Consider the following 27,530-nt stretch of genomic DNA (forward strand, 5'->3'; position numbering starts at 1 on the left):
ACAGTAATCAGCCCTTGCCAACCAAAGACAGTGCTCTTCATTACTTGAGGTGTTTTTCAAAGACACAAATAGGAGTATTAACTGATGATCAGGCACAATGTGACACCCTCCTCACGCCCTTTAAATCAATGTTGACAATAAACAATGTGGGCTAGAAAGTTTTTACAGCAGTTTGAGTTGCCACAGAGTATGTGCCAGGCCTTTACCGCGGCCGGCCCCGCGTCATAAGAAAACGGCCTGGATAGATGGTGTCTATACCCTCTCCCCAAACACATTCCTGCTCCAGGCTGTGGGAGCAGGAGCGCAGTTTAAACTCGCCTCATTCTCACCCTGCATTCCAGAGCCATGACTGGGGCCAGCAACACCACTGCCAGCGAGGAACCTGGGACTGCTATAAGAACACCTGGTATATATATATATATATATATATATATACATATATATATATATATATATTTGTCTTGGGAATGACATATACAAGTCCTGCACAGTGGTCAGAGGGATTTTAAGCCAATCTTCTTGCAGGATAGTGGCCAGGTCTCTATGTGATACTGGTGGAGGAAAACGTTTCCTGACTCGCTCCTCCAAAACACCCCAAACCAATCTTTCACCGGTCTTGCTGTGTGTATTGGTGCATTGTCATCCTGATACATGGCACCGCCTTCAGGATACAATGTTTGAACCATTGGATGCACATGGTCCTCAAGAATGGTTCGGTAGTCCTTGGCAGTCCATCTAGCACAAGTATTGGGCCAAGGGAATGCCATGATATGGCAACCCAAACCATCACGGATCCACCCCCATGCTTCACTCTGGGCATGTAACAGTCTGGGTGGTACGCTTCTTTGGGGTTTCTCCACACCGTAACTCTCGCAGATGTGGGGAAAACAGTAAAGGTGGACTCATCAGAGAACAATACATGTTTCACATTGTCCACAGTCCAAGATTTGCGCTCCTTGCACCATTGAAACCGACGTTTGGCATTGGCATGAGTGACCAAAGGTTTGGCTATAGCAGCCCGGCCGTGTATATTGACCCTGTGGAGCTCCCGACGGACAGTTCTGGTGGAAACAGGAGAGTTGAGGTGAACATTTAATTCTGCCGTGATTTGGGCAGCCGTGGTTTTATGTTTTTTGGATACAATCCGGGTTAGCACCCGAACATCCCTTTTTAGACAGCTTCCTCTTGCGTCCACAGTTAATCCTGTTGGATGTGGTTCGTCCTTCTTGGTGGTATGCTGACATTACCCTGGATACCGTGGCTCTTGATACATCACAAAGACTTGATGTCTTGGTCACAGATGCGCCAGCAAGACGTGCACCAACAATTTGTCCTCTTTTGAACTCTGGCATGTCACCCATAATGTTGTGTGCATTTCAATATTTTGAGCAAAACTGTGCTCTTACCCTGCAAATATAACCTTCACACTCTGTTCCTACTGGTGCAATGTGCAATCAATGAAGACTGGCTACCAGGCTGGTCCAATTTAGCCATGAAACGTCCCACACTAAAATGACAGGTGTTTCAGTTTCATTGTCCAACCCCTGTATATATATATATATATATATATATATATATATAATATATATATATATATATATATATATATATGTAGGTCTTGGATTTCAGAGCTGTTGGGATTCCTCTTCCTGAATGGTTGTGCGGATGAAAAGCTAAATGGTTCAAGTGCTAGAAAACCTTTAGCTGACTGAAACATGAAGCATATTTGAGTCTCTGTAGAATTAAGTGGATCAAAGGCAGCCGTTTTAAAATGTGAAGAGAAGGGGTGAAGTTAAGGCTTTGCTTGTAAAGTACTCAAGTTTACTGTAGGCAGCGCAGTGCTTAGCGAGGAAGCAACATAGCATGGGCCTATGTGATGTTGGAGATCTAAAGTGCCTTTTTGATTTTGCCTCTGCCAGTTTTCGGACCTTTTCATTTCCTTGATGCTTGAGCTTCTTTTCCCTAGCTCATGTGATATATTGCTGACACTTGAGAAGATGACAGCCTATTTTTCCATTTTGTCAGAGAAGAATAGATTGGAGAAAAAAAGGGAAAAAGCATGGAGAAAAAGAATGAAGATAGACTATTAGGGACTATTCAAGGGGATGAGAGGTCAGTTGAAGGAATGGACTCAAAGTTCTTGTGAATTATCTTTTACTTCTTCCTACCCCATTTCGGAAGCTCATAACTAGAACTGAGGACTTCACATGCTCCTAATAATCTTAGATCAGGGTACAGGGAAAAAGGATGTAAACGCTTGGGTAGGAGCACGTACAAAAGGTAACAGAACTTGGATATTTGTCTGCAGAATTACTCACATAGTAATGCTCAGGTGCTAATGCATGCCTAGTATCTGAATCCAAAGTTCAGACAAACCTACATGAGTGATAGGAAAACTTCTACTGCCTTTACATGCCTTCAGATGCTGCAATATGCATGATGATGCCACAGGAGCTGATGAAAGAAAGTTTGTACCCTTCCTACTTCTTTTATTAATAAATAAACCATAAACTAGTTAATATTCATGTAGTTAACAATTATCACTTTATTGTTCTTATGAATTGTGGAGGTTTATAATTTAAAAAAAGCTTCAACTTTATATGTGATTTGATTATTACCTCAGCCAAGGATGTTTTCAGTTGTGTTTGTTTGTCGGTCCATTTGTCTGTCTGTCTATGTGTGTGTGTTAGCAACTTTACGTGAAAGGTTACAAATTAATTCTTATGCAGATTTCACCAGAGGTGTGTATTAGGCCAAGAAAGAATCTATAAAATTTTGGTGGTGGTCCGGATCCAGGACTATTTTTTCTATGGAGTCAGTGACCCAACGTTGGGTGGCGTTGGGAGGTGTGCACTCTCTTACTGTCTTGTTATATATATTATTTTCTGAAGATTTTGTAATGCACCCTATTTCTGTAAATTATAATTCTCATCTCCATTTATGCCAGCTAACTCATGAAATGTGACAGATTTTTACCCCTGATCAAATCCAAAACCAAACTGAGCAACCTTCAGCAAAAAATATAATGTTTTGTAACCACATAAGCACATTAATTTACAGCTAACATGAATAGATTTGAGAAAATCACTTTAATTTATGTGCTGTCAAATCCCATAAATTAATCCAAAAACGTCAGACAGTGACAATTCTTACATGAGAGGCACTCTGGGCAAGAACCTCTTTCTGCCATCCATCATGCAACCAAGCTAAAGATGGATGGATGGATGGGTGGATGGATGGAGCTTTAAACAATATTTTGTTACAAATCCCAAAAATCCAATTTTTTACACATTTTGTAAATCTGTAATCATCATAGCATAATCTAGGTTTGGTCCGCCTCCAGTTAAGGTGGTCCTACTGCCAAACGAGGTTTGAGAATACTCTCATACCATTTTCAACATCTCAAATTGTTTTTTAAATGGTTTCTCTTTAGTGAAAAATAATTCTGTATTCTTATTATGTAAGATTATTAAATGCAGTAAAGATTAGTTAAAAATGAGCACTGAATTGTAAGCAACCAATCACATACTATCTTTTACATGATTGGCCATGCAGCAACATTTTCTTTCTGTGCCCAAAACAGGCAGCGCTCTTTTCCGTTGGTTGGACATGTAGAAAACCTGTTTGAGGTGCAAATGACAATTTTTTGTTCCAAGTTGTCTTATGGTCTCTTCTCATGCTTCTCAAAACTAGTCAGTGACGTAACTTACCGTGTTGAGTTGTTGATGGCTTCTACCAACTACTTTACACCAGGAATGAAACGCCACAGTACTAATCTGTTGTTCTTCCACTGATGCTTTCAATTTACTTTTTGACTGTATTGTCTTGTTTGAATTGCAGACCCACTGCTGTGCTGATCTTAGTAATCGGACTTACCTGCGGCTTCAATAATTGACCAGTTTAGCAACCAATTAACCATTTGGCCAGTGGGAGGTGCCAATTTGAAGGTGACATGGGAACATCTAACAACCACGAGACATTAACCCAAGGCATAAACTTAATCCGTTTGCATTTAGCAAGTTGATATCTCATCCGTATAAACTTTAAGCTTTACTAAGGTTACGGTTTTGCAACAAACCTGATGAGCATCGAGGAGGGATTGCAAAGAAGTCCTCTGACTGTCTCAGCTGTTGCCAGACCTGTTAACACCCAGTCACCCAAGCTGCAGGGAACTGTATAAGGACAGTTTCCTGATCAACCAAAATAGTCTAAACTGCAGGTTGGATGTAGAAACTTCAAAAGTTGTATTGAGCCTTCTGATCTGCTCAGCGTAATGAAAAGGCTGAAAATATCAGCATTTCTTAATCCATATTATGTGATTTAAACCAAATAGATGACAATTCAGCTTTGAAGTGTACTTTTAATGTTATTTTATCTGATTGGAAAGAAGAACGGTCGAAAAGGAGTGGTACAGTGCATCAATGAGACTGATTCTGACAAGATTTTTTCTTGGATTAAGGCATGGAAGGACTGTTCATAACTTGTGATGAAGCCTTTTCAGATATAGAATTCCTTACAGCTGTACCCAAAATACCCATGTGTTTACCATTCAATTTCCTTTTGCTTTTCAAGCATCGGGTCAGCAGGTGTTGTTCTGTTTACCAGTTGTTTGTTGTTGCCTGTTTTATAAACTCTTCCACAGAAACATTCACATTCTTAGCTTGTAAAACATGCAGTTTCTCTAAATCTTCTAAATGGACGTAGCTAAATGCAGTGAAGACGCAGGTTAACTTGTGCTTCTACCCAAGTTATCACAGGTTGATTGACAGAAAACACAGTCACTAAAACAAGAGCTTTCAAAGCTGGGACCAGAGTCATTGGACACACTCACAGGCCACTTGTATTACATTTATTTGGGCCTCTAGCACTCTTATTTCTTCCTGGCATAAATCCAACAAAATGTTGGAAACATTCCTTTAGAGATTTTGTCCATATTGACCTAATAGCATTATACAGTTGCTGCAGATTTAAAGGCATCACATCCGTGATGTGATTTTTCTGTTGCACCAAATCCCAAAGGTTTTATATTGAATTGATATCTGGTGACTGTGGAGGCCATTGGAGTACCGTACACTCGTGTTTCTGTTCAATAAACCAGTTAAAAAGGATCTTAGTGATGTGAGATTGTGTTATCCTGCAGGAAGTAGCCATCAGAAGATGGATACACTATGGTCATACAGGGGTGGAAATGGGGCCCAAATTGTACTAAGAAAACATCCCTCACACCATCACACCACCACTAGCTGCCTAAGCCATTGATAAAAAGTAAGGATTATTTCCATTATTTCATGGTGTTTACACCAGATTCTGACCAGGTATCTGAATGTCGCATTTGAAAAATGAGCTTTATTGGACCAGAAAAACATTTTTCTATTTTGGTATTGTCCACCTTAAAAAAGCCTGTGTCAATTGTAGTCTCAGTTTCCTGTTCCAATCTAACAGGAGTGGCACCCTGTGTGATCTTCTGCTGCTGTAGCCCATCTACTTCAAACCAACAACACTATGCTTAGTTTGAACTTCAGCAAGTCATCTTCACCACATCAAGATGCATAAATACTTCGGGTTACTACCTTGTAATGGCTGAGTTGCCATTTGTATTAATAAGCAGTTGAACATGTGCACCTAATAAAAAGCCTGATAAATATATCGGTAACAGTCTGTAGTGTAGTTTTTATTTTTGACAACAGGACAGCATTTCAGTTTGTTGGATTGGAAACAAATGGCAAAAATGCTGTTGATACATGTAGCCCTTTACAGAACAAACTGCACCATCTTCATCCCAAATAAAGTTTGCTTTATCTCTATCAAACTCTCTAATAAGACCTTAACACTCTACAGCAGAAAACGACACAAACCAACTGGCCCAGATATGTTCTTCCTGAGCCTCAGTCCCAAAATAATTTGATACATGTCGCACTCAGATTAGGAGCAGGGGATGACAGAAAATCCATGAACCTGCAGTGGCTGCCAGCAGTGTTTGTTATTTGGATAAGAACAAAATAGTAAACTCCCTGTAAGCCCAGGATTTTAGGATACAGTGGCCAGCTGCTTGGCTTGTCAGATCATTTAAAAGATTGGTTTGCTGTGGTGTTTGGCAAACAAAAGGTGATCTGAATACTTTCTGGTTCACTTTTTTCTGTTTTATACCACTGGAAGAAATTGTCCACCCATGCTTCCACACAGTGAAAAGATAGGGGCTCAGCCCCGGATCCTATTATAGAAGCCAAAGTGCCACAGGCTTCCTGGAGGTGAGTTAATGAGTAAACATGATGTGTTTTTTCAATTGGAATCTCCCTTTGACATATCAGAAAGCATGAACACGGATGGAATTTTTGCAGGTGATCTCACTTTTTCTCCATTTCTCTATCGAGTCCCCTCTCAGTCTCTGTTCCTCTCCTTTATGCCTTCAGGAAGTGTCAGACATTTTTCACAAAGCCTCTGCTAATCTTGCCTTTTTCTTCATCAGATTGGTATGCAGTGCTCTCAGAGAGTATTGGAACAGAATGTGTGTGTGTGTGTGTGTGTGTGTGTTCCTGTCTTGGCATCACAGTGAGAACCAATTTCCCAATTTCACCATCAAATTGAGGACCATTTGTACCATAGTGAGGACATTTTGCTGGTCCTCATGACCTATTTTGCTAACGGTTAGGTTTAGGACTAAGGTGTGAATTGAGTTTAGGTTAAGGTTAGGGTTAGGCATGCACTGGTAATAGTTAGGTTTAGGGTTATTGTCAGGGTTAGGGCATAGAAAGGGTTGAAAATGACTGAAAATCAATGGAAGTCAATGGGAGTCAACACATGGTCCTCACTACATATAGTAAAACAAGAGTGTGTGTGTGTGTGTGTGTGTGTGTGTGTGTGTTTGTGCAGCTATCTTACATCTGTGCAATTTGTTGGTTTGTGGAATGCTCAGAATCACCTCCATGGCAACAACAGGGCCGAGTGTATGTGTGTGTGTGTACAGCAGTAAATATTGACTTCACTACCTCCCCATCGTTGTGCTGCCTGTGTTTGGTCTTTATACACACTTTATCCAGGACTCAGCAAAATCCTGGAACTGGGGGTGTGTGTTTACCTGTGGACCTTCAAACACAGAGGTTACATCATCTTCACAACACTCTGTAACTCAGTGTTGTGAAAAGTATTTACCAGAGTGATATCTCCTGTTTTTTGCTTTTTTATCAAACTTTCAGATTTTTTAACATATTTTGATATCAGATAAAGACAAACTGAGTAAATACAAAAAGCGGCTTTTAAATAATTATTTAATTAATTAAAGGAAGAAAGCTTTCCAAAGCCTCTTGGCCCTATCTGAAGAACTAATTGCCCGTTAAACTTTATTACCAGTTTCTCCAGCCTTGCCGGTAACAACGGCCATGAAGCGTTAACATCTTTTGCATCGCTGTGAAGGAATTTTGACTCATAATTATTTGCAGAATGGTTTTAATTCATTGGAGGATTTTCAGGCATGAATCTCCTGTTGAAGGCCACATCACAACATCTCAAACAAATTTGTATCTGTACTCTAACTGGACCACTCCAAAACTTTAATTTTGTCTTCTGTTAGCCATTTAGGGGTTTATTATCGGTCAGCATAAGTTTTAGCCTAGGAACTCTTCTATAGATGCAGTTTTTGTACACTCTATTCCTTATTATTAAGTCATAAACACCTTTACTGAAGCAAGTGAGGTCTGCAGTGCTTTAGATGTTGTTCTGGGTTTCCTTTGTTACCTCCTGGATGACTCTTCAGTGTGCTCCTGAAGTAATTTTGGTAGGCTGGCCACTCCTAGGAAGGTTTACTTTCCTAGGAAAGTAAACCTGTGATTTCTTTATTAATAATAGTTCTTAATGTGGTTTTTTTTTTTTATTCCAAAGGCTTAGAAATCACATATTACTTTGTTAGCGAATAATTTAGTCACATAATTGTTAAGAAATTCTTTAGATTGGAGAATATTGTGCTTTTTGAAATATTTTAACCTACTTCATGTTGTCAGGTAGTATTATTGATTGTGAAACGGCTGACAGTAATCACGCCTGTGTGGCTAGTGAAATTGAGCCAATTAATTTGAGTTCATCACCATTAAATCATAGTTTAACTAAGTGACGGATTACCTTTTGACATAAGGCTTCATTAATTTGGATAGCTTTTTCTCTTAATAAACATAATCCTGAAATTATTGATTATCTACAGCAATTAAGCATGATAACAAAACTAAAACTGAAAGAATTTATAATACTCTTTCACAGCACTATATGAATCCAAATAAAAAGAAAGGTATTAGTCAGTCATAAAAACACATTCAGGGGTAGTACTGTTGTGCTAACACACCTAACCATCCTTTAATTTATTACTGAAACAAGGTGACAACCAACCAGGAACTAACCCATGTGTACACAATGAGAGCTATCAGTTTCACATGCTTGGGAAGTTTTTTTTTTTTTGAGTTTTTCATGGATATGTTGAGGCTCCTGGTAGCTGCTGTAGTTTGCCGTGGTCTGACTGGTCTTTCCTGCCACCCATGTTGTTTACAGGCCACAAATAGAATGTCATTGCTGCATTTGGTGAATAAGATTAGAGAATACGTGTTGATAATCTGGACAGAACTAGCAGGGTTGGATTATGGTACAATTGGCGGCAAGTGACGCAGGAGCCAAAGCCTTTCTGCTCCCCCCCCTCCCTTGTAGTAATTACATAGGGGGCATTAAGAGGAAAGAAGACATTTACCAGGCTGCCTTCAGAATCACATGGATGTTTTCCACACAGGGCAAACTTTCTGTACATGCATGGAGACTTTCTGATCCCTTGTACATGTTCTCTGACATATCAAATGAGGAAAGGGCTTTAAAAACAGCAAGACCTGAATCTTCTGCACCACTAACTTCGGTTTGTCTTTGTAAGTTTGTTTAAGATGTTTGTCACCACTACTACAACTGATTTCAAATGAGAACAGCGTGTTCCCCACACACTCTATGCTCTCCAGTGCCAGTGAACGGGATGCACATGCATGCACAACCTTAAACGCCTGATGTCTGTTTATGCAAAGGCAATAAAAACCAATTGTATCTTCCTGTGATCTGGAACCTGCTGTTCGCTGAGGTCACTTAAGTGGAGGGAGGGGCTGTGTTGGTGTTCATCTGTCTCTGGTGTCCAGAGCAGTGGTCAAATGAAAAATCAGGTCATTTTGCTTTTAACTGATGCTCAGGGCTAAAATGACCCCAAATGACCTCCGTTTTAACAGCTCAAGTCACTAATGTCAGGATCAAAACAACTGTTGAACTCATGAAATTCTACCAGATATCCCAGGTCATTAAACTTGAGCATTTATTACACATTTCAGTCAAAGTTGCAAAGCCTGCTCTAAAATGAAAATATGAAGAACTATCCAATCACAGCAGTAAGTTTGCATTAAAGGCATTTACAGTTTCTCAAGCTTATATATGTGTGATGGCGCTGCTGTTTCTCTACACAAAAAGCCTACATGTTGTAGTTTTAAACCTATCTTCGCTTTTCCACCTGATGTGATAATTGTGAAGAGGTTTTGCACCACCAGTTTGAGATGGAAATGTATCCACATTGTACGTACATTTAGAATACCATTTTTTCTCACCACGATGACATCATCCACAGTTTCAGATGTGTTTTTTTCTGGGACACAGCATATCACCTTGTCACATGCACTGGTTGCAGTTTTGTAAGCCAATAAGTGATTATTCTACAAACAAATGGTACGTTTTGTGCAATAATTGTGCTAACAAATTTAGGAAATTATCCACAAAACTGTTTACTGCCACCGAACACTATGATTCCCTCCCTGCTGATTTTTAAGCTAAGTAAATCCACATGAAAACGTAGCATTAGCTATCACTGTAACTTCTCCGATCAAAAAATGGAATAATTTTTAGCATCTTTAATATGAAGTTGTGAAAGTAATTTTCTGTTGATGAACCAAGGCAGTTTTATTCAAAGTGTGAGTAAGTTAAACATGTATTTACAAGTTAATAAATAGTAAACAGAGAGCAGTTGTTTGGAAGAATACACTGTTGGAAAGTTTTGTTATGTGTGATATTATAGTTGTAGCAAAGGCTGAAGCTTGCAGTGAGTCTCTCTGGAGGCCTGTGAGCAAATGCAGCCGTAGTGAGACTGAGATAAAAAAAGTAATTTACTATATGTGTTCATAATTATGCATGTTAACAGCAAATACAGGTTAAAATTACTACCTACATACATAAATGTCACTAATTGCATTGAGTTAATTTATTTTTTATTTTGCTTTAAACAGTGACTCATTGCTTGAGAAACTTTCATTTCAGTGACTGGTAAATATTTAAACTACTGTGTTTTCTGTTGTGAAAACTATTGAACCTTTAACTATAGTATATAAATAAACAATCCAATGACTTTTGAAACAATGACTCATGGTAAGTTTAAACTGCTAAAGCGTGGCTAGATGGTGATATAAACTGGTAAAAAGGCAAATAGATCATGTGATATCTATATCTGACGTTGTTAGCATATATGTTTATAATAAAATATTACATTTTCTGGAGCTAATGAAAGATTAGAAAATTTGATCCATGGTAAAAATGGGTGATTGAATCAATTGATCAGTGGATTCAAAGCAGTACAGTGGCTTCTTTAGCTTTTACTTATTTTAATTTTAATATTATTTCAACTGAGTTTAAATGGATTGAATTGGACTAAACTGGAATGAGCTGGACTTTTTGTGTTTGAACTGTTAAGTTTATATGGCCCCTCCAAGATGAATTTTAAATAAAATGTACCTTAAAATTAATAATTCACATTTTTTAACAAAGAAAAATTAAATAAATCTGCCTTATACAAATTATTAGACATTTTATTTAGTAAGACAAAAAGTGACCATTGATTTCATTACATGTCAAGTCAAAAGCAATAGCCTAACAATGTTAAGGAAAGCCTTTCATTTCAGTGGCTTAAGAAGACAGATTGCCATAGGAAAATAACGCTCTGGCATTTTCTTTACTGCACATTTGACATTGTAGCATACACAATTTGATCTCCAGCTAAGTCAGGCTGCAGCAGGTGAAAATTCTGCAGCTCTCAGACGCTATGTATACTGCACATGTACAACACTGCAACCAAATTTACTCAACTGTGCCTGAAACATTACGGCAATGATCCAAAATTAAAATGATCTAATCTCATACTGAAATATGCAAATGCTCAACTAACGTCAATATGTTTTTTTAATATGTGAAACTACTTTCTGATTATTTTGTCTAATATGTATCTAGCCACTTAGGTGCACTCATGGAGCACTGACTTGTCATCCCAGTTAGTCAAATAAATCCTTGAATAAAGAAGAAAATCAATAAATGGGTTAACTCTGAAATTTCACACTTTTGCTCCCAATACACATGTACTATTTAGAACAGGAGGGCATCAAAAGCAATGCCTATGCTTCAAAGAAATGACTGGACTGCACAAAATCTCCTCTATTTCCTCATGTTTATACCCATGTAATGTGTTATTCAATATGCCAGTTTACAGAGCAAGGTAGAAAACATTGTTACATTTACATTTCTGTCTGTTTTATAAAGTTTTCAATCTTATTAGGACTGCATACACAACATTCTGCAGAAAGAATGCTCAAGATGTTGTTCACAACTGTTTTGTTGTTCATGATCCTTCACAAAAGATGAAAAGGTTTTCTAAGGGGGTCAAAAGAATGGCTGACTCCATTACAAAAGCTGTGTTGTGTAAAAATGTGCCTCTGTCAGAATCGTGTTGCAACTGAAAGACACCACATCCTTTCTTTTATTTTAATAAAAGAATTTGATTCAGAAACTGTAATTGTTTTCACATGAAATGGGAAAAGAAGGCAAAACATTGATAAGCAGCGTGTTGTGTAGGGAAAAAGCCCCAACAGCTAAGTTAAAAGACTATTCCCATTTCCCAAAAGCTCCAGAGACATGGAGGATTTGGAATTCATGGCCAGATCTTATGCATAATTAAGCTAATCGTAACCCTTCCACCCATCCATTCAGCTACATCCCCCTGCTTTGCCCGTGGGATTTTCGTGCAGCAGCTTTGCCTCCTAGAGGGTTGTTTCTTTTTACAGTAACTGAGTCCTGTGAGATCAGAATCAACCTCTTATTATTATTAGCTCTGCAGATAATAACACCTCTCTACCCACATTGGTTTATGACACAAATATAGACTGCTGATTTTTATGATTCTTTTTTTATTCCATTCCCACCATCCAGACATATTTCCATGCAGACTGCAAGCCACAGACCCGTTTCTGTGTGTAGTTTGTGCTGCCTGCTGAGAGCTGACAAAAGATGGCTTTGTTGGAAACTAAGAGCGAAGAAAGACCAAAGACTCACTTAAATCTCTGTTCATGTTTTACTTGATTTGGTCCTCGTATGAAGTCTTGGCCTCGAACACTGTTGGCTGAAGGAGGTGATTCTCTATTTTTTTTTTTTTTTTTTTTGACATCAGATTCTGTCTTGCATGCACATCCTGAAAGTATATTCACCATAGCAGCTCCATTCATCCTTGTTTGCTAAAGCTCTCTCCACATAATGTGTCATTAAGCACCATTTGACGACCAGTATGATGGCAATCCCTCGAGCGAAAGCTGTGCCTTTGAGGAATGGTTTAGCCTGTGTTATAATTGATGACTGCAGAGGAGCGAGGTGTTTTACCCGCTCTGCTATGCATCAAACAGCTTATTAGGCATGCGATGAGTCTGCTCAGGGAGAACGCAAAAGCACACAAAGAGCAGCTCCCTGAGCCTCATGACATCTTTGTGTCTGCTCTCTTGGTACAGGGTTTTAACCCGCACACATGTATCCCCTACCCCCTTTTTGCTTGTCATGCTCGACCCCTCCCAACTGTCAAAGTCAAAATTCAAGCACCTCTGTTGCTTTCTTTTCTCCTGTTGTTGCTTTGTTACTTCAGATATGCTCATATGCAGTGCCTTGCACAACCTTTTGTATTTTTTGAATTTTTCCACTTTTGTTTTTAAATTACAAGCACAAACCATAATCTATTTTGCTGGGGTTATGTGTGATAGACCAACACAAAGGAGTGCATAAATTTGCAAAGCAAAAGGTAAAGGACAAATATTTTACTAGGAAATCTCAAAAGTGTGGTGCGCATTTGTATTCTTGCTTGCTTTACAGTTGCGCTTCACAGATTAGGTCTTAAAGCTGCAGTAGATAACTTTTGTTAAAAGCCAGGAGGAATGACTTAGCAGTGTCAATCACGCTCGTATACGCACTGCTCACACCCTCGTTTGCACAGTGCGTACCCTCATTCTAGCTCAAGACTGCCGTCCCATCCGGTACTATCGGTGGCCCTGCTTACTAGCCTGCTCATTTACGTCAGGCTCTGCAGTGGGAAAGGAGCTGTGGAGGAAGGGCTGTAGCACAGCAGAGAGCAAAGGGGAGGGACCTGTAAGGTGTGCCTGTTCTAAATTTCAGGGTAAGTCCATGGTACCATGGGCAACCAATGGCAGCAGATAAACAGCTATGAAACATTCACTGGTAGAGACGAAACATCATTGATATGCTCTACATTGACTATGACCTTCCTATACCATTAGCACAGATGTAGCACACCGGCAATCTTGAGCTAGAATGACAGTACACGCCGTGTGGGGGAGGGGTGTGAGCAGCTTGTACACGAGTGTGATTGAAACTGCTAAGACATTCCTCCTGGCTCTGATTGGTTGTTTCGGACTGGTGGTGGTGTATTTCTGAAAATGGCTGTAGGACCACTGGGAGGAGCCAGAGGAGCTACATTTTTTTTCCCACAGATTATCTGTCCATATTCTACTGTCAGGACCTAGTGACTGTTTTAAGAAGTATGTAAAAAATATATAAAGTTACCTACTGCAGCTTTAATAAATGAGTGTCAAGAAGAGCTCTGTTAAAAAGAAGACATAAGAAATCTTCTTCAGCACAAGCCTTCAAGGGAACACATCAGAAAGGTGGAAGAAGGTGCTCTGGTCACATGTGTGGTAGAAAGCTAACACTGCTCATCATCTCCATGGTGAAATATGATGGTGGCAGCATAGGGTGGGGCAGCTTTCTTCAGTGGAGACGTGGGAAGCTGGTCAGTGTTGATGGAAAGATGGATAGAGCTAAATGCATGCGATACCTGGAACAAAAACCTGTTAGAGGCGGCAAAAGACTTGATAATGTGCAGGTTAATCATCTGGCTGTACAATGACATTAAGGTAACAGCCAAAGCTACACTAGAATCAAAGATCATTGCTTTTTCACGTGTTAGAATGTCCCAGTCAAATGCAGATGTAAATCCATTTGAGAAGTTGTGACAAGACTTAAAAAATGGAAGATAACAGACGTTCTGTATCTGATTAATGGGCAAAACCTTCTATCTCTATTGTGCATAGCTGGTGGAGACAAACCCCACTGAGGTAAAAGGTGGTTCTTCAAAGCATTGACTCTGGGGGGCTGAAAACAAGTACACAACACACTTTTTAGATTTGTTTTAAATTTAAAATTATGTATCTTTTTCTTTCCACTTCCCAACTATACCCCACTTTGTGTTACATGGTATGCATTTACTCATTGCATCACTTTACTTTATATTACCCATGCTGTCCTTTACTTGGCAGACTGAGGTAAAAAAGGAATTGCAGACATGAGGAACCCTTCAAGATGATTGAAGGAAACCAGAGACAGATCCATCTGTTTCGCTTTGCCTCTTGTATCCAGATATTTTCCACCATGCGTCATAGGTCCATCCCTCTGTCGGATTGGATGACAGCCAGAGTAATGTTGTTTCTCTCATTTAGGAGCAGAGCTTTTGCTTGTAAACTCATGAATTCAAGGATGCCTTCGGTGTATCCGAAAGATGCACGGCCTTCTAAACAGCAAGAGATGTGCAGCACGACCCATGTTAACCTTTACCTTCATCTGCTTATCAGAAGGACTCCCCAGTCACACAACACATACGCCCTCCACCTCCAACAATGTTTTCTTTCTTCTGTAAATTAGCACCTCCAAGTAGAACCCCATTATATCTATTAAAATACCATCGACTACATTCCCAAAATTAGCCTAGGCTTAGTGGATTGTTTTCGCTGTGCTGAGACAAGTTTTGAAGATGGGCAAAGAAAATGCTATTCATTGAAACTCTACTGAGCCCAGAACACTTATAAAGCCCATTAGGGATTCAATATCCATTAGAAGTCTTTCTGGTGAGCTGCTATTACACAAAAAGATCTAGGATTTTCTATGTTTTTTGTTTACTTGTTTATTGGTTGTGCAGTATTCAATTAAATACAGGTCCTCTCACCATTAGGTCTCCTTGTCTTGGTGTTTTTTGGCTTTATAAATGGGCTTATTAAATTCTGGTGCTAACCTACACTCGTCCAAATGAGAATTAGTTTAAAAGGTGAAAAAGAATGATTGAAAGGTGAAAAAGTTCCAATGCAGTTGATAGAATCCCCAGAAGTGAAACTCACAAAAGGTTTCTATCGAGGTCACACCATGCAGAGCTCAGAGGCATTGCAGAAAACCCAGACTCTGAGAAGAAGTTCTGAGCTAACATTTGTCTGAACTAACTTTAAGACTTCTTGAACATCGGCCTGTTGACAGGTCAGACCAAAATGCAAGTTTTTATTTTACTTTTTTTTTTAGTTTGTTTTTTTTACTTTAAGTAGACATCTTTATACATCTGTTCGCTGTTTTCCGCTTATCCAATATTCAATTGAGAGGAGCAGGTCATGAAGGAAACCCAGATATCCCTCTCCCAGCTGGGTAATTCCTAGACATTACAAGACTTGAAGCAAAATGTTTTTATCCTGCATGTTCTTGGTTGGCCTGAGGGGGTTCTAGCAGTAGGAAGTGTCTGAAAACCTCTGACGGGGAGGCAACCAGGATACATCGTGATTGGATGCCCAAACCGTCTCCTGTCTCCTTTCAGCGCAGAGAAGCTGTGACTCCCTCTGGATAATTGAGCTCCCCACTAAATCACTAAGGCGAGTTCCACCACCTTACAGAGGAGGCTCATTTCAGCTGTTTGTATCCAGGATTTTATCCATTTGGGTCACAATCATAGTTGAGGGTTGGAGCAGAAGAAGAACTTTACCTTTTGGCTCAGTTCTTTCTTAATTATAACAGTCTTGCGCATTGCCCTTGTTACTGCAGATGAGGCCTCAAACCAACTACCCATCTCCTGCTTCATCCTGCCATCACTCATAAACAAGACACCAAGATACTGGAAATCCTCCATTCCACAAACTCTCCCCAACCCAGAAGGTCTTTATATGAACATCTTTTAACTATTTCATGTTTTTTTTAGATCGAAGTCAATATTGTCTTTTCTATGTATATTTAACAATATGTTGCTTGAGGGAATCTCTGAGTCCCATATAAAGAAAATGATCTGAACAGCAGTTCCTCAGAGTGCATATCTCTGTTTGTGCGGCTGTTCCAGAGATCTGTGTTTGCAGTTGTCTATGGTGTATATTCTCTGTGTGTTTGCTCTGCTGATGGCAGTGGAATGAGGTGGATTTCATTTTTGTCTGGAAACCAGAGTAGCAGCTGCTCTTCTGTCTGTTAGGATGATTTGTGATAGTGGTCTGTGTGTGTCTTTGTGGATAAAATGGGAGATTCCAGACCCTTTCTGGATCCTGTGTCTGCCTTTGCAGTAGTCAAAAGGCCTTTAAATGGATTATATGAACAATCTGGCAAGAAAGCTAGACTGTTTGATGCCAAATCATGTGTAATTTCCATTTTGCAGTGCACAGAAATTAAATTGTTTTGCTGTTTATTCTCCATCTGCCTTCTCACTGTCTTTTACTATCACTGAATGCTCTACAGGTCTTGGCTATGGGGGGACACAAGAGTAAGCCCAAAGACGTTGGCCAGCGAACCCGCAGCCTCGACAGCAACGTCAGCTCTGGGGGAGGGACTGTTAGTCACCACCACAACTCTACTCAACAGTCAGCGACACCCAGCCGTAGCCCAACTGTGGACACAGGTCTCACTAATAATCAGTCAATGACCAATAATGCCGAATTCGCTCTGTTTGGAGGTGTGGACAATAACAGCATCTCTTCAAACAGAATAACTCTAGCAGGTGAGATGTCTAAACCTTTTTTTACATGATCATTTAGCATCTCATTAAAGGCTAATTCTCTCTTTTTACACAAGGTGTGACGGCATTTGTGGCTTTGTACGACTACGAGTCTCGAACAGAGTCAGATCTGTCTTTCAAGAAGGGGGAGTGTCTCCAGATACTAAATAACACGTAAGATAAATTAAAACATTTACAATCCAACATTTTGACAGCCTTTGTCTCCTTTGTTGGCTTCTAGACAAACTGTTGCCACATGTGCAGCTCAGCCATACCTCTGGCTCTTTTTCCCTTCAATGTGTAACCATCAGAACCTTATCCCACCACAAAGCTTTTCATTATAAGAAGGTCAAATATTTTCCACAACATTTTCATATATTGTCAGACTATCTTGTGCCTTGGTGCATCTTTCCAGTGACATAGCTGGTATCATTAGTTATTCCTAAGAGTTGGGTGGAGTGTTAACCTGTTTAAAGAGGAGGGTCTTACTTGTGGATTATCAATAGAGGTGCAGTGAACCATATATAGTGGACACAATCCTGCTCACCCACCAACAAACTGCTGACCTAGAAGGCAGAAGCTCTGAACAATAGTGGATTATTGCTGCGTCTGGCCCCTTAAACCAAAAACAGAACTGGATCATCATTCAGCTCGAGTACATAAAACAGCTCTTGAAAAATTATTAGATTAGTAAACGGGTTTTTAAAGGCAAATAGGTGCCAGACATGCTAACTGTACTTGCGGGTCAATTTAAAAATAACAATGTGAAGTATGCTTAGTCATGCGACAGGCTCCGTCCGTCCATCCATCCATCCATCCATCCCCTTTCATGTCACAAGCCTGACCAGTGTAGGCTTAGATCATTTTGGATTTTATCTGCCATACCTTTGTTGTAAACGTTTGTATGTAGACTGTAAAAATAAAGTAAAAAGAACTTATAAGTCTTAAAATCAGAGCTTGTTGGTTTAGAATTCTAACATAAGAAATGTGTAGAAATCCTATTCTTGCCATACTGAACCTTCTGTCTTCTCTTCTCCTTCAGGCCTGATTATTTAGTAGTAGGCGTTTTAAATAGTAGTTTTCTACTGTTGCCACACTTCACACTGCTCTGTGATGTTTGCTTTGCTTCTCTTAACTTGCTCTCTTCTTTTCCACCATTTTCCCCTTCATGTTTTTTTCTCATTTTTGCATCACAAACCATTGTTTGTTTGTAGGAGGAAGATAAACTGCAGGTTTGTGAAGTTTTTTCTGAAATTTGACTTTCCACTGAACGCCTGACCTTATTTGTGTGTCACATGGACCACATCCTGTATAATGCCTCTGCACTATAATACCATTTCATCACATAACTCTGCCCTTGGCCCAGAAATCCTTGTTACAGTAATCCAGGAGAGCTGATGCAAAGCCTTGCAGCATTATCACCGTCATAGGTCAGCTAGAGGTAATGAGAGTGAACCTTATTTTGCCCCAAATTCTCTATTTGAAGATATTGCTGCAAAGCTGCAGCAACCCAGTCCCTGATAAAGTATATCATACAGCAACTGCATCAACCCTTTGTTTCATACCCACATGAATGCATGACTGTATGATTTAATGGCTTAAAACTAGCGTTTGTTTTTAATTTAACAGTAGAGCGACCATGGCTTGTGTTTATCAAGCTTCTGCAAGAGCGAAGAGGTTCACCATGTCTAAATGTAGCTTTTTGGTGTTTACCAATGTAACCAAAAATGATTGTGTTACTTTGACTCTGCTTTCAGAGGCTTGATAAACCATCCTAAAACGCATCTTTGTGTATTGGATGTGGGATGAGCCTTGGTTAAAAGCTATGTCTTATCATTTTGTCTGTGCAGGGAAGGGGACTGGTGGCTGGCGCTCTCCCTGACCACCGGAAAGAGTGGTTATATCCCCAGCAATTATGTGGCTCCTTCTGACTCCATTCAGGCAGAAGAGTAAACCCTGTCATTTATTTTTTACATGTTTTGTTTTACATGGGTCTTACCAAGAGCAATGAAGATGCACTTCCAAATTCTGATGAGCTTTTCTCTTGGTGGTTTATGTTAATTTAAAATTGTTTCTTAAAGGAAAGGTTTGACAGATCATTCAGTTATTGCTTAGCTTAGCATAGACTGCTGCATCAACTAGCTTGGCACTGTTGAAAAGTGATGAAATCACGGTACCTGAACCTCTTAAATTGACTATGAAGATTCAAACAACAGCTAGCTTAGCAAACAGCTAAAAAATCCCCATAATGTATTGACAGTAAATATGTACAGGTGTGGTCAGGCACTCATCATGAACACAAATGGCTTATCTGTTTGTGATACTTTAGCACCTCTGACTGTATCTTGTTAAACCAGTGGTACTGAGTACTTTACAACCTCTTCTAGTGATCATGTTATTTTAGAGTTTAGAAGCATACAATGGTGAGAAGTACATTATTGGCTTGTAATGCTAATAGTAGTTAGCCTGATGTGTCTGAATACTACAAGTAGCAAATCCCACTGTTTTCCCAGTGTGGAACTCGCTCAGCTCAGATCTGGCGTCATTTTCAGGTTTAAGTTCCGGCTTCTGAGGTCAAAGGATCCAACCATTAAACCTTGGTGGTTAATTTATTGTTTCTGAACCTCCAAACATCCAGACCAAATTTAATTCACCTGAGATTACCATAAGATTACTGAAAGACCAACGTTGATGTGAGTTTTATGGCCACCATTAGTGTTAAATGTAAACCACAACTGTCCATATGAACTGGATGCCCATAGAAAGGCCATACCAAAGTGCCTTAAAGTACCACAGCAGTGCTTATTTCTGGTTCCAGTTTATTCTAAGACTATACAAAATATTGCCTTATATATTTGTGTTTTTATAACTCTCCACTCCTGGGGTGTCTGCCTCCTTCTACAACATACAGTATAAAAATTATGGAATAATTATTTGTTCACAACAACAGGTGAATGGGTCACTGTAAAAGCCGCAAAATCCAGCTCATTGTAAAAAAACATTGTGGTGTTTTTTCATTTTACTCTTAAGATAATTGGATGATGAATGCATTGAGGTATATTTATTAAACCTTCAAGGTGCTGTTTGGTGAGCTTAGTTACCAATCTGCACTGACTGAGCTGTTTCTCTCTGTTTTTCTGTTATGATGCTGAGATGGCCTTGCATAATCTTGTGTTGACCTTTTTATTTAACAGTTGGTGTGCTGAAAATTATTCCAAAATATTGTTTTCCTTTGTGTGGCTGTCTCGCTTTTACTGAATCTGCATGCAAACCTGCTTGCTTACAGCATGATGCACAATCTGACCTTAATTTGTAACAACCTCCTTTCTCACTTTTGCCTCCTGCTCCACCAGTGATCTCAAACTGACACTAGATTCCAGGTAAGCAGCTTTTGCACTGGGGGCAGAAATATGTAAGGCATATCAGGGTTTCCAGTTTATGAGTGCACCTTTATGCAGGTAAGACTTGGTCTCAGATTCAGAGGGTTTTTTTGTCTCTTCTTCAACACTTCAACCATAATTCTCCTAGATACTCTGATTGTATCTTGATGTCAGACTTTGTTCTTTGCTTTACTCACACTCTCCACTCTATCCCAAATGTATTGCTTTTTCCACACTTTGTTTGAAATAAATCAAAAAAAGAATCTCTTCAAAACGAAACAAAGTAAGAAACCATGGAAAACAATTAACAAATTAAATAAGTGAAAAAGTAACAAACTTGTTACTTTGCCAATTTTTATGGAATCAAACAATGTGTTTATGTGCCGATCTATTAGAATAACATAATTATGATGTAAAGAAATCTTAGCCAGTTGTAAAACAAAGATAGATGGGGGGGGGGACAATTTAGAGTTATTAGTTAACCCAACCGTCATGTTTTTGGATTGTGGGAGGATGCCGGAGTCCCCGGAGAGAACCCATGCATGCCCTGGGAGAACATGCAAACTCCATGCAGACCCCAGGACCAGTGCTACCAACTGTGGCACCGTGAATCCCAGTTTTAAGCTTTGTCTGAGAAAAAAAAAAACACTTGGCCAAAGATTGTTTTTAGTTAACAAGATGTATTTGTCAGTTGTTGTTCTAAGACCCAGATATATCTTTTCTTCCTTACTGATATTCTCCCTGATGTCCTGGGTTTCTGTGTTTGTATTTCTTATTTTATTTTTTCTAGATGGTTCTTTGCCAAAATCACACGCCGCGATTCAGAAAGGATGCTGCTAGCTTTAGACAACAGAAGAGGGACTTTTGTGGTGAGAGAGAGTGAGACCACCAAAGGTGAGTGTGCCAGGCTACCTTTAAATCTGTTGAGTCATGACAACAGAATTAAATGTCTACAAAATAAAAGTTTGAATTAAATTCCCAGAGGTTTCTGTAACAAACACTCCAAGTTTGAATGTAAAATGAAAGCTGAATATGTGGAGAAGCACATCATTCCCACTCTTAAGAATGGTGGAGGATGTGTGATGTTGTGGGATTGTTTCCCTTTACCTTTTAAAACCTGTGGCCTCTGCCAGAAAGTTTAAAATGGGTCATCTTGGGTCTTTCAGACTGAAAACATCTAGCCAAATCAACAGATAAATTGTTCACAAGTCACAAAATCAACATTATCCACCATCATCTCAGTCCTCAGAACTCATATGGAAAACCTGCTTGGTGAGCTGAGGAAAAGATAGCCTGAGAGAGGACTCGGGACTCTGGATGATCTAGAGAGGTCAGGCAAACAGGAAAGGTGAAGGAGCCCTCTATGTGTGGTCCAACCTTCTCAAGTCTTATAGGAGAAGATTAATTGCTCTCCGGTTGGCAAAATATGGTAGTACAAGATATTAACAGCATGATATGCCAAAGAATTACATTTCTTGACATGCAATTTTCTCCACCAAATCAATGTTCTTAAATTAATTGTTGGATTTTTATATTTGTTCAGTAGCAAATTCTGCAAGTGCCATAAAAGATTAATGTATTTTGCAGCTTTTCATGCATCTTTACTGGGGTTCTCAATAAGTGTGGAGGACTGCGTACTCATAAAATGTTCAGACCGCATGAAGCTCAGTTTGAACTTGGTGCCGTGTCTCGCTATAAAGAACAAAGGGGAAATAAAGTAAACTTTGAGTAATAAGACATGTTCCCGTGCTGTTCACTGCACTCCTCGCTGTGCTCTTGTAAAAGCGTTTGTACGGAAGTAAACCTATCAGGTGCTGGGGTAAAGGTTGGATTTATAAAAGGGGACTTAAACCATCAACCGTCTTTTAACCTTTCTTCTAATCAGCTGCTCCATGTTTCAGTCCTTAGGAGTTCTGGGTTTGGGGAGAGAAAATAGAAAGAAGGAAGGAGGTTGATTAGAATCAGTGGGGAAGAACTGGTTGGAAGAGGGAAAAACACAGAATTTAGGTCAGCGTGGAGCTGAAGCTAAGAACTGTACAACCACAAGTCACATCACCCGGTTCAAACATAGAGGAAGGGGGAAGTGGCCTTCGGCTGCTGTTTCAGTTTTAGTCGTATGCCATTGCTCCCTCTGGTGGTGAAATAAAAAGATTGCACCTCTTAAAAAAATAATGCTTATAGGAATTCCTTGTTTTTTCTCCCAGGTGCCTACTGTCTGTCAGTGTTGGACTATGACAACACCAGAGGGCTCAACGTGAAACACTATAAGATCAGGAAGCTGGACAGCGGGGGCTTCTACATCACATCCCGCACACCGTTCGCCACCCTGCAGCACCTCGTCAATCATTACCGCAGTGAGTTCTGGGAGAAGCTCTCTCACTCAGTCTTTTATCAACTTTAAAGGTCACCTCCAGTGAGAAGAAACACTGTGTCCTCCTCAGAGCATGCCGACGGGCTGTGTCACACTCTGACAGACATTTGTCCCATACTGAAGCCTCAGACTCAGGGCTTATCCAGGGATGCCTGGGAGATCCCAAGAGAATCCCTGCAGCTGGAGCTGAAGCTGGGACAGGGCTGCTTCGGAGAGGTCTGGATGGGTAGGTCACACTGATCCATTTCCACAGCAAATTTCCTGCTTTTCTGTCTTCAGTAACAACAAAAATAGCTGCTTCTCTTTATAACACATGTTGTAATAAAGAGGAGCTGAAGCATGGTGCCTGTAAATATTTCTGGTTTACTTTTAATATTGTTTATACTGAAAATTAATGTTATTAACTCCCTAAAAAAATGTTTAAAGAATTTCTCAATGACTGATACATCTGTGTAGAAGTTTACCTGTAAAACTTACCACACATTATATTAGTGGATTTATATAGTTTGCTCTTGAAATTCATACTGCTAACAAAATTTCCCCAAGGTGGATACAAACTGCTGAATGGTCAGTAAAAAAAATGGCCAGAAGCTAGAGCTCTTTTTCCTTTCCTGAAAGTCAAAAAGAAAAGAAACGTTTGTTACATGTAGACAAATCCCTTGGTTTTAGGGGCCTTTTCATTCATTGGTAAGACTTAACATACCTAAACAAATAAAATTCACTTAAAAATGATCGGTTTCTAAGACTGAACTGTAAAAAAAGTTCAAAATCAGTCAAGGTTAAAAAAAAATCTGAAAGCTCTTCATGACTTTCTTCTTTGATCAAAAAATCTGACTGCTTGTAAAAAACATTAAATGAAGCTAGTCTTACACAATTGCTTCAGCTCCACAATTAATGGTTAAGATATTGTACTAGCCGTAAAAATAAATAAGTCTTAATTTCATCATTACTGCCTTAGATTCACAGGTGGGCAGTTCCTATAAAACAATTAAAACTATTTTTTAATTCTATTTATATGGTCTGATTAGAGAACCATTCCTCTTAGCCACTCTTAAAAATGGGAAAGACAAGATAACCTGCTATTCAATTAAAGAGTGTGGATCTTCATCTTGGGATCACCAAGTCTCCATAGCAACAAGTAAAGCCGAGTCCGACTGCTTTGATCCGATGAGACTCATATTGGCAATAAATATCCTACTACAGTAGGATATTTTTCTTAAATATTGAGAAATTGAATAAAAATTGAGTAAACAAATCTGGAGATTAAAATCTAGAAATGTCAAATGTCAATTTATCTGAGATTGGAGTTTGTGTTACAAAGATGTTTTCATTTGGCATAAAAGCCATTTTTATTAAATTCCGTACTTATTGTAGAAGCATACGATATAGGCTCATTTTTTTTTTAAGTAGGTCAAGGGTTGTCTCCTATTCTTTCTGACACCATGACAGAATGTTTAGCAGCTTGTGACTGAAAGTATGAAGGAAATCCTTGGTTACTGATGTGCCACTGATACTGGATCTGGTATGGTTTACCAGGAACGTGGAACGGTACGACGCGGGTGGCGATCAAGACACTGAAGCCTGGCACCATGTCCCCCGAGGCCTTCTTGCAGGAAGCTCAGGTCATGAAGAAACTGAGACACGAGAAGCTGGTTCAGTTGTACGCCGTGGTTTCCGAGGAGCCCATCTACATAGTAACAGAATTCATGGGCCAAGGTCAGAATGAAGTCCTCACATGCTGACATATTAGGCCTTACAACTGAATTCCTCCCTGAAATTAGAAGTCGTTTAAAGATTTGCAGCATTTAACAAACTCAATCAGCCTCACACTGACCTGCAGCATGTGTCTCTGCTAATAGGCAGCCTGCTGGAGTGTCTGAAAGGAGAGTTTGGTGCATTGCTCCGCCTCCCTCAGTTGGTAGACTTTGCCTCACAGGTCAGCACAAGTATTTTCTGTAACTGGCTAGAGATTTTATGCCTGTTTTTCTTTTGTTGTAAAATAAATGTTTCCACCTTTCGTTAGATTGCTTCAGGGATGGCCTATGTGGAGAGGATGAACTATGTGCATAGAGATCTCCGTGCAGCTAACATCCTTGTTGGAGATAATCTGGTTTGCAAAGTGGCTGACTTTGGTCTGGCTCGACTCATTGAGGATAACGAATATACGGCCAGGCAAGGTGAGTAGTAACAGTCCCCTAAACCTAATAACTGGTTGTGCTACCCTTGGCAGAAACAACTGCCATCAAGCTTTTGCGATAACTGGGAATGAGTCTTTCGCATTGCTGTGAAAGAATTTTGGCCCACTTCTCTTTGCAGAATTCTTCTCATTCAGTTACATTGCAGGGTTTTTAAGCATGAACAGCTTGTTTAAGGTCATACTACAGCATCTCAGTCACATTTAATTCCGAACTTTTGCTACGCAACTCCAAAACTTTAATGTTGTTTTCATTGAGCTTGTCAGAGCCAAACTTGCTGCTGTTCTTTGGATCATTGATTGAAGACGATTTCCTAAAAGAGAGCTGAATTTTTGGTTCCATCAATTACGACAAGTTGTCCAGGTCCTAAATCAGCAAAACACACCAGACCATCACCCTCCCACCATCGTGTTTGGCTGTCAGTATAATGTCCTTTTTCTCCTTAGTTTTACGACAGCTGTAAAAGGATGCACAAGCTCCAAAAAGTTCAACTGTCTCATCAGTCCACAAAATATTTTCCCAAAACTCTTGGAAATGATCAAAATGTTTTTGAACTTTACCGAAGTGAGTCCTGCAGTGCTTTAGATGTTGTTCTTGGTTCTTTTTGACCACCTGGATTAGGGGGGCACAAACTGATCGCACGGCCCAGATCGGCCTTGATTTCCTTCATTTTGGGAGATCGGTGATTCAGTTCAACTCAGTTCACTTTTATTTATATGGCGCCAATTCACAACATATTGGCCAATACTTACAAGTGAAACCAATCTTATCCACCAATCTTTTCTACTTGTCTAACCTATTGTGCAAGTTTAGTTTCTTTTTTTTTTAAATGTGAAAAATGAAAGACTACAGAAACTGCAGTGCTCTGATCGTTTCATTTATATTTTGAGAGGACTACCTCGTGCAGTTATAACAAGTTTGTTCAATGTTTTTTTTTTATAAAATAGGATTGGAACTTTGAACCTGTATTATGACCTTATAACACTTGTCAGTTATTTAAAAAAAATCGGTATTGGCAGGTCAGGCTTTTTAAAGATCGGTGATCGGCCAGAAAAACTCAGTACACCCCTTGCCTGGATGAGTCATTGATGCTTTCTGGATTATGGGTGGCAGGCCACTCCTATAAAGGTTCGCCACTGATCCATATTTTCTCCATTTGTGGATGGCTTCTCTCACTGTAGTTGATTTGGACCTGAAAGGCTCAGAAATGGGTTTAAAGCCCTCTCCAGAATGATTGATGTCAATGACGTTTTACATATGTAACTGTATTCCATGCACAATGTGTGGCTTTTTAAAATCTTATGACCAACATCATGTTGTAAACAGGTTCTGTTTAAGTGATTTATTGAATCTACAGATTTAGGAGTTAATCAGACTGGGGTTTAGATGGGAAAATTGTTAAGAAAATGTGATCAATCATAATGAACGCGTAATTTGCAAGGGGGTGTTTACGCTTTCAAATAGGGGAGGTTAGTTTAGATAGCTATTTTCTTAATAAATGTCATCATTGTATTTTTTAAACTGTTTTCGTTTTAAATCTGATTATCTTTGCCTGATATTTGTTTTAGAAAGTTAAAATCATGTTGAAATCTGAATATAAAAAGTATAACTTCTAAGAATAGCATAGGCAAACTGGAATTGGACAGGAACTCAGTTTAAATTAGTCAGAAATACTTGTTAGATCAGTTTAACTGGAAAGATGACTGGTGAAGATGAAGCTGTAGATATAGTCAGTCTACTCAGTCACAATGAAACAGCAGTTGTGTTGACTTACATCTCTGATAGCTACATTCTGTTATGGTGAAAGCTGTGGGCGGCGGCAGGTGATACAAGTGGTTTCCCCTTAAAACATGAACAGGCACTTCATCAACTGACTTTAAGTCGGTAATGTCTTTACTCAAAACTAGCAATTTACAATGCTTCTGTCTGGTGTTATTTACTACTCCAGGGATTTGTTAGGAAAGTATTCCTTAAAAAATATGAAGAACTATTCTGACTTGTCATAAAGACATTTAGATGTTTGTTACTGACATTTGAGTCCTTATTTCAGTAGTCAGACCATTTATATCCAAAATATTGATTCCAGATAGTTATAGATAAGATTTTCTAAAGCAGCTTCATATTAGTCTTTCATTTTCTGACATGCTAATCAATCTGTTCTCCTACAGGAGCCAAGTTTCCCATCAAGTGGACGGCTCCTGAGGCGGCGCTCTACGGCCGATTCACCATCAAATCTGACGTCTGGTCATTTGGTGTCCTGCTGACTGAACTGGCCACCAAAGGTCGTGTGCCCTATCCAGGCAAGGCTCTTTTTCTCAGACCTGGTTTCATGCCATTTAAACCTCATTTCTTCCCTGTGCATGTTCTGATAGTGTATGACATACAGTAATGGTAGGAAGAAAGTGCACCGTTTTTCATGTATTAGTGGAAATGCTTTGTTCTTTATCAGGTTCTAAAATGCAATAGGTTTACAAAAACACACAACA

At 39.4% G+C, this 27,530-nt stretch overlaps 1 protein-coding gene across 5 annotated transcripts in view; it reads left to right on the plus strand.

Annotated features, from left to right (window-relative positions):
* src (v-src avian sarcoma (Schmidt-Ruppin A-2) viral oncogene homolog) overlaps positions 1-27,530 on the plus strand; it is a 38,837-nt gene that overhangs the window by 8,289 nt on the left and 3,018 nt on the right. Inside the window, exons 2-14 of one of the 5 annotated variants that reach the window (XM_047368655.1) lie at positions 16,168-16,278; positions 16,843-17,101; positions 17,176-17,272; positions 18,313-18,330; positions 18,949-19,047; positions 20,452-20,478; positions 21,269-21,372; positions 22,683-22,832; positions 22,920-23,075; positions 24,386-24,565; positions 24,709-24,785; positions 24,873-25,026; positions 27,213-27,344. In XM_047368655.1, coding sequence (XP_047224611.1) covers positions 16,852-17,101; positions 17,176-17,272; positions 18,313-18,330; positions 18,949-19,047; positions 20,452-20,478; positions 21,269-21,372; positions 22,683-22,832; positions 22,920-23,075; positions 24,386-24,565; positions 24,709-24,785; positions 24,873-25,026; positions 27,213-27,344 — 1,444 coding nt within the window. In that variant the 5' untranslated portion in view covers positions 16,168-16,278; positions 16,843-16,851. The remainder of the gene's footprint in view (positions 1-16,167; positions 16,279-16,842; positions 17,102-17,175; positions 17,273-18,312; positions 18,331-18,948; positions 19,048-20,451; positions 20,479-21,268; positions 21,373-22,682; positions 22,833-22,919; positions 23,076-24,385; positions 24,566-24,708; positions 24,786-24,872; positions 25,027-27,212; positions 27,345-27,530) is intronic. The other 4 variants (XM_047368650.1, XM_047368667.1, XM_047368662.1 and 1 more) reach the window with 4 other exon arrangements.

The sequence above is a fragment of the Girardinichthys multiradiatus genome, chromosome 1 (assembly GCF_021462225.1).
Source record: "Girardinichthys multiradiatus isolate DD_20200921_A chromosome 1, DD_fGirMul_XY1, whole genome shotgun sequence".
Taxonomy (NCBI): domain Eukaryota; kingdom Metazoa; phylum Chordata; class Actinopteri; order Cyprinodontiformes; family Goodeidae; genus Girardinichthys; species Girardinichthys multiradiatus.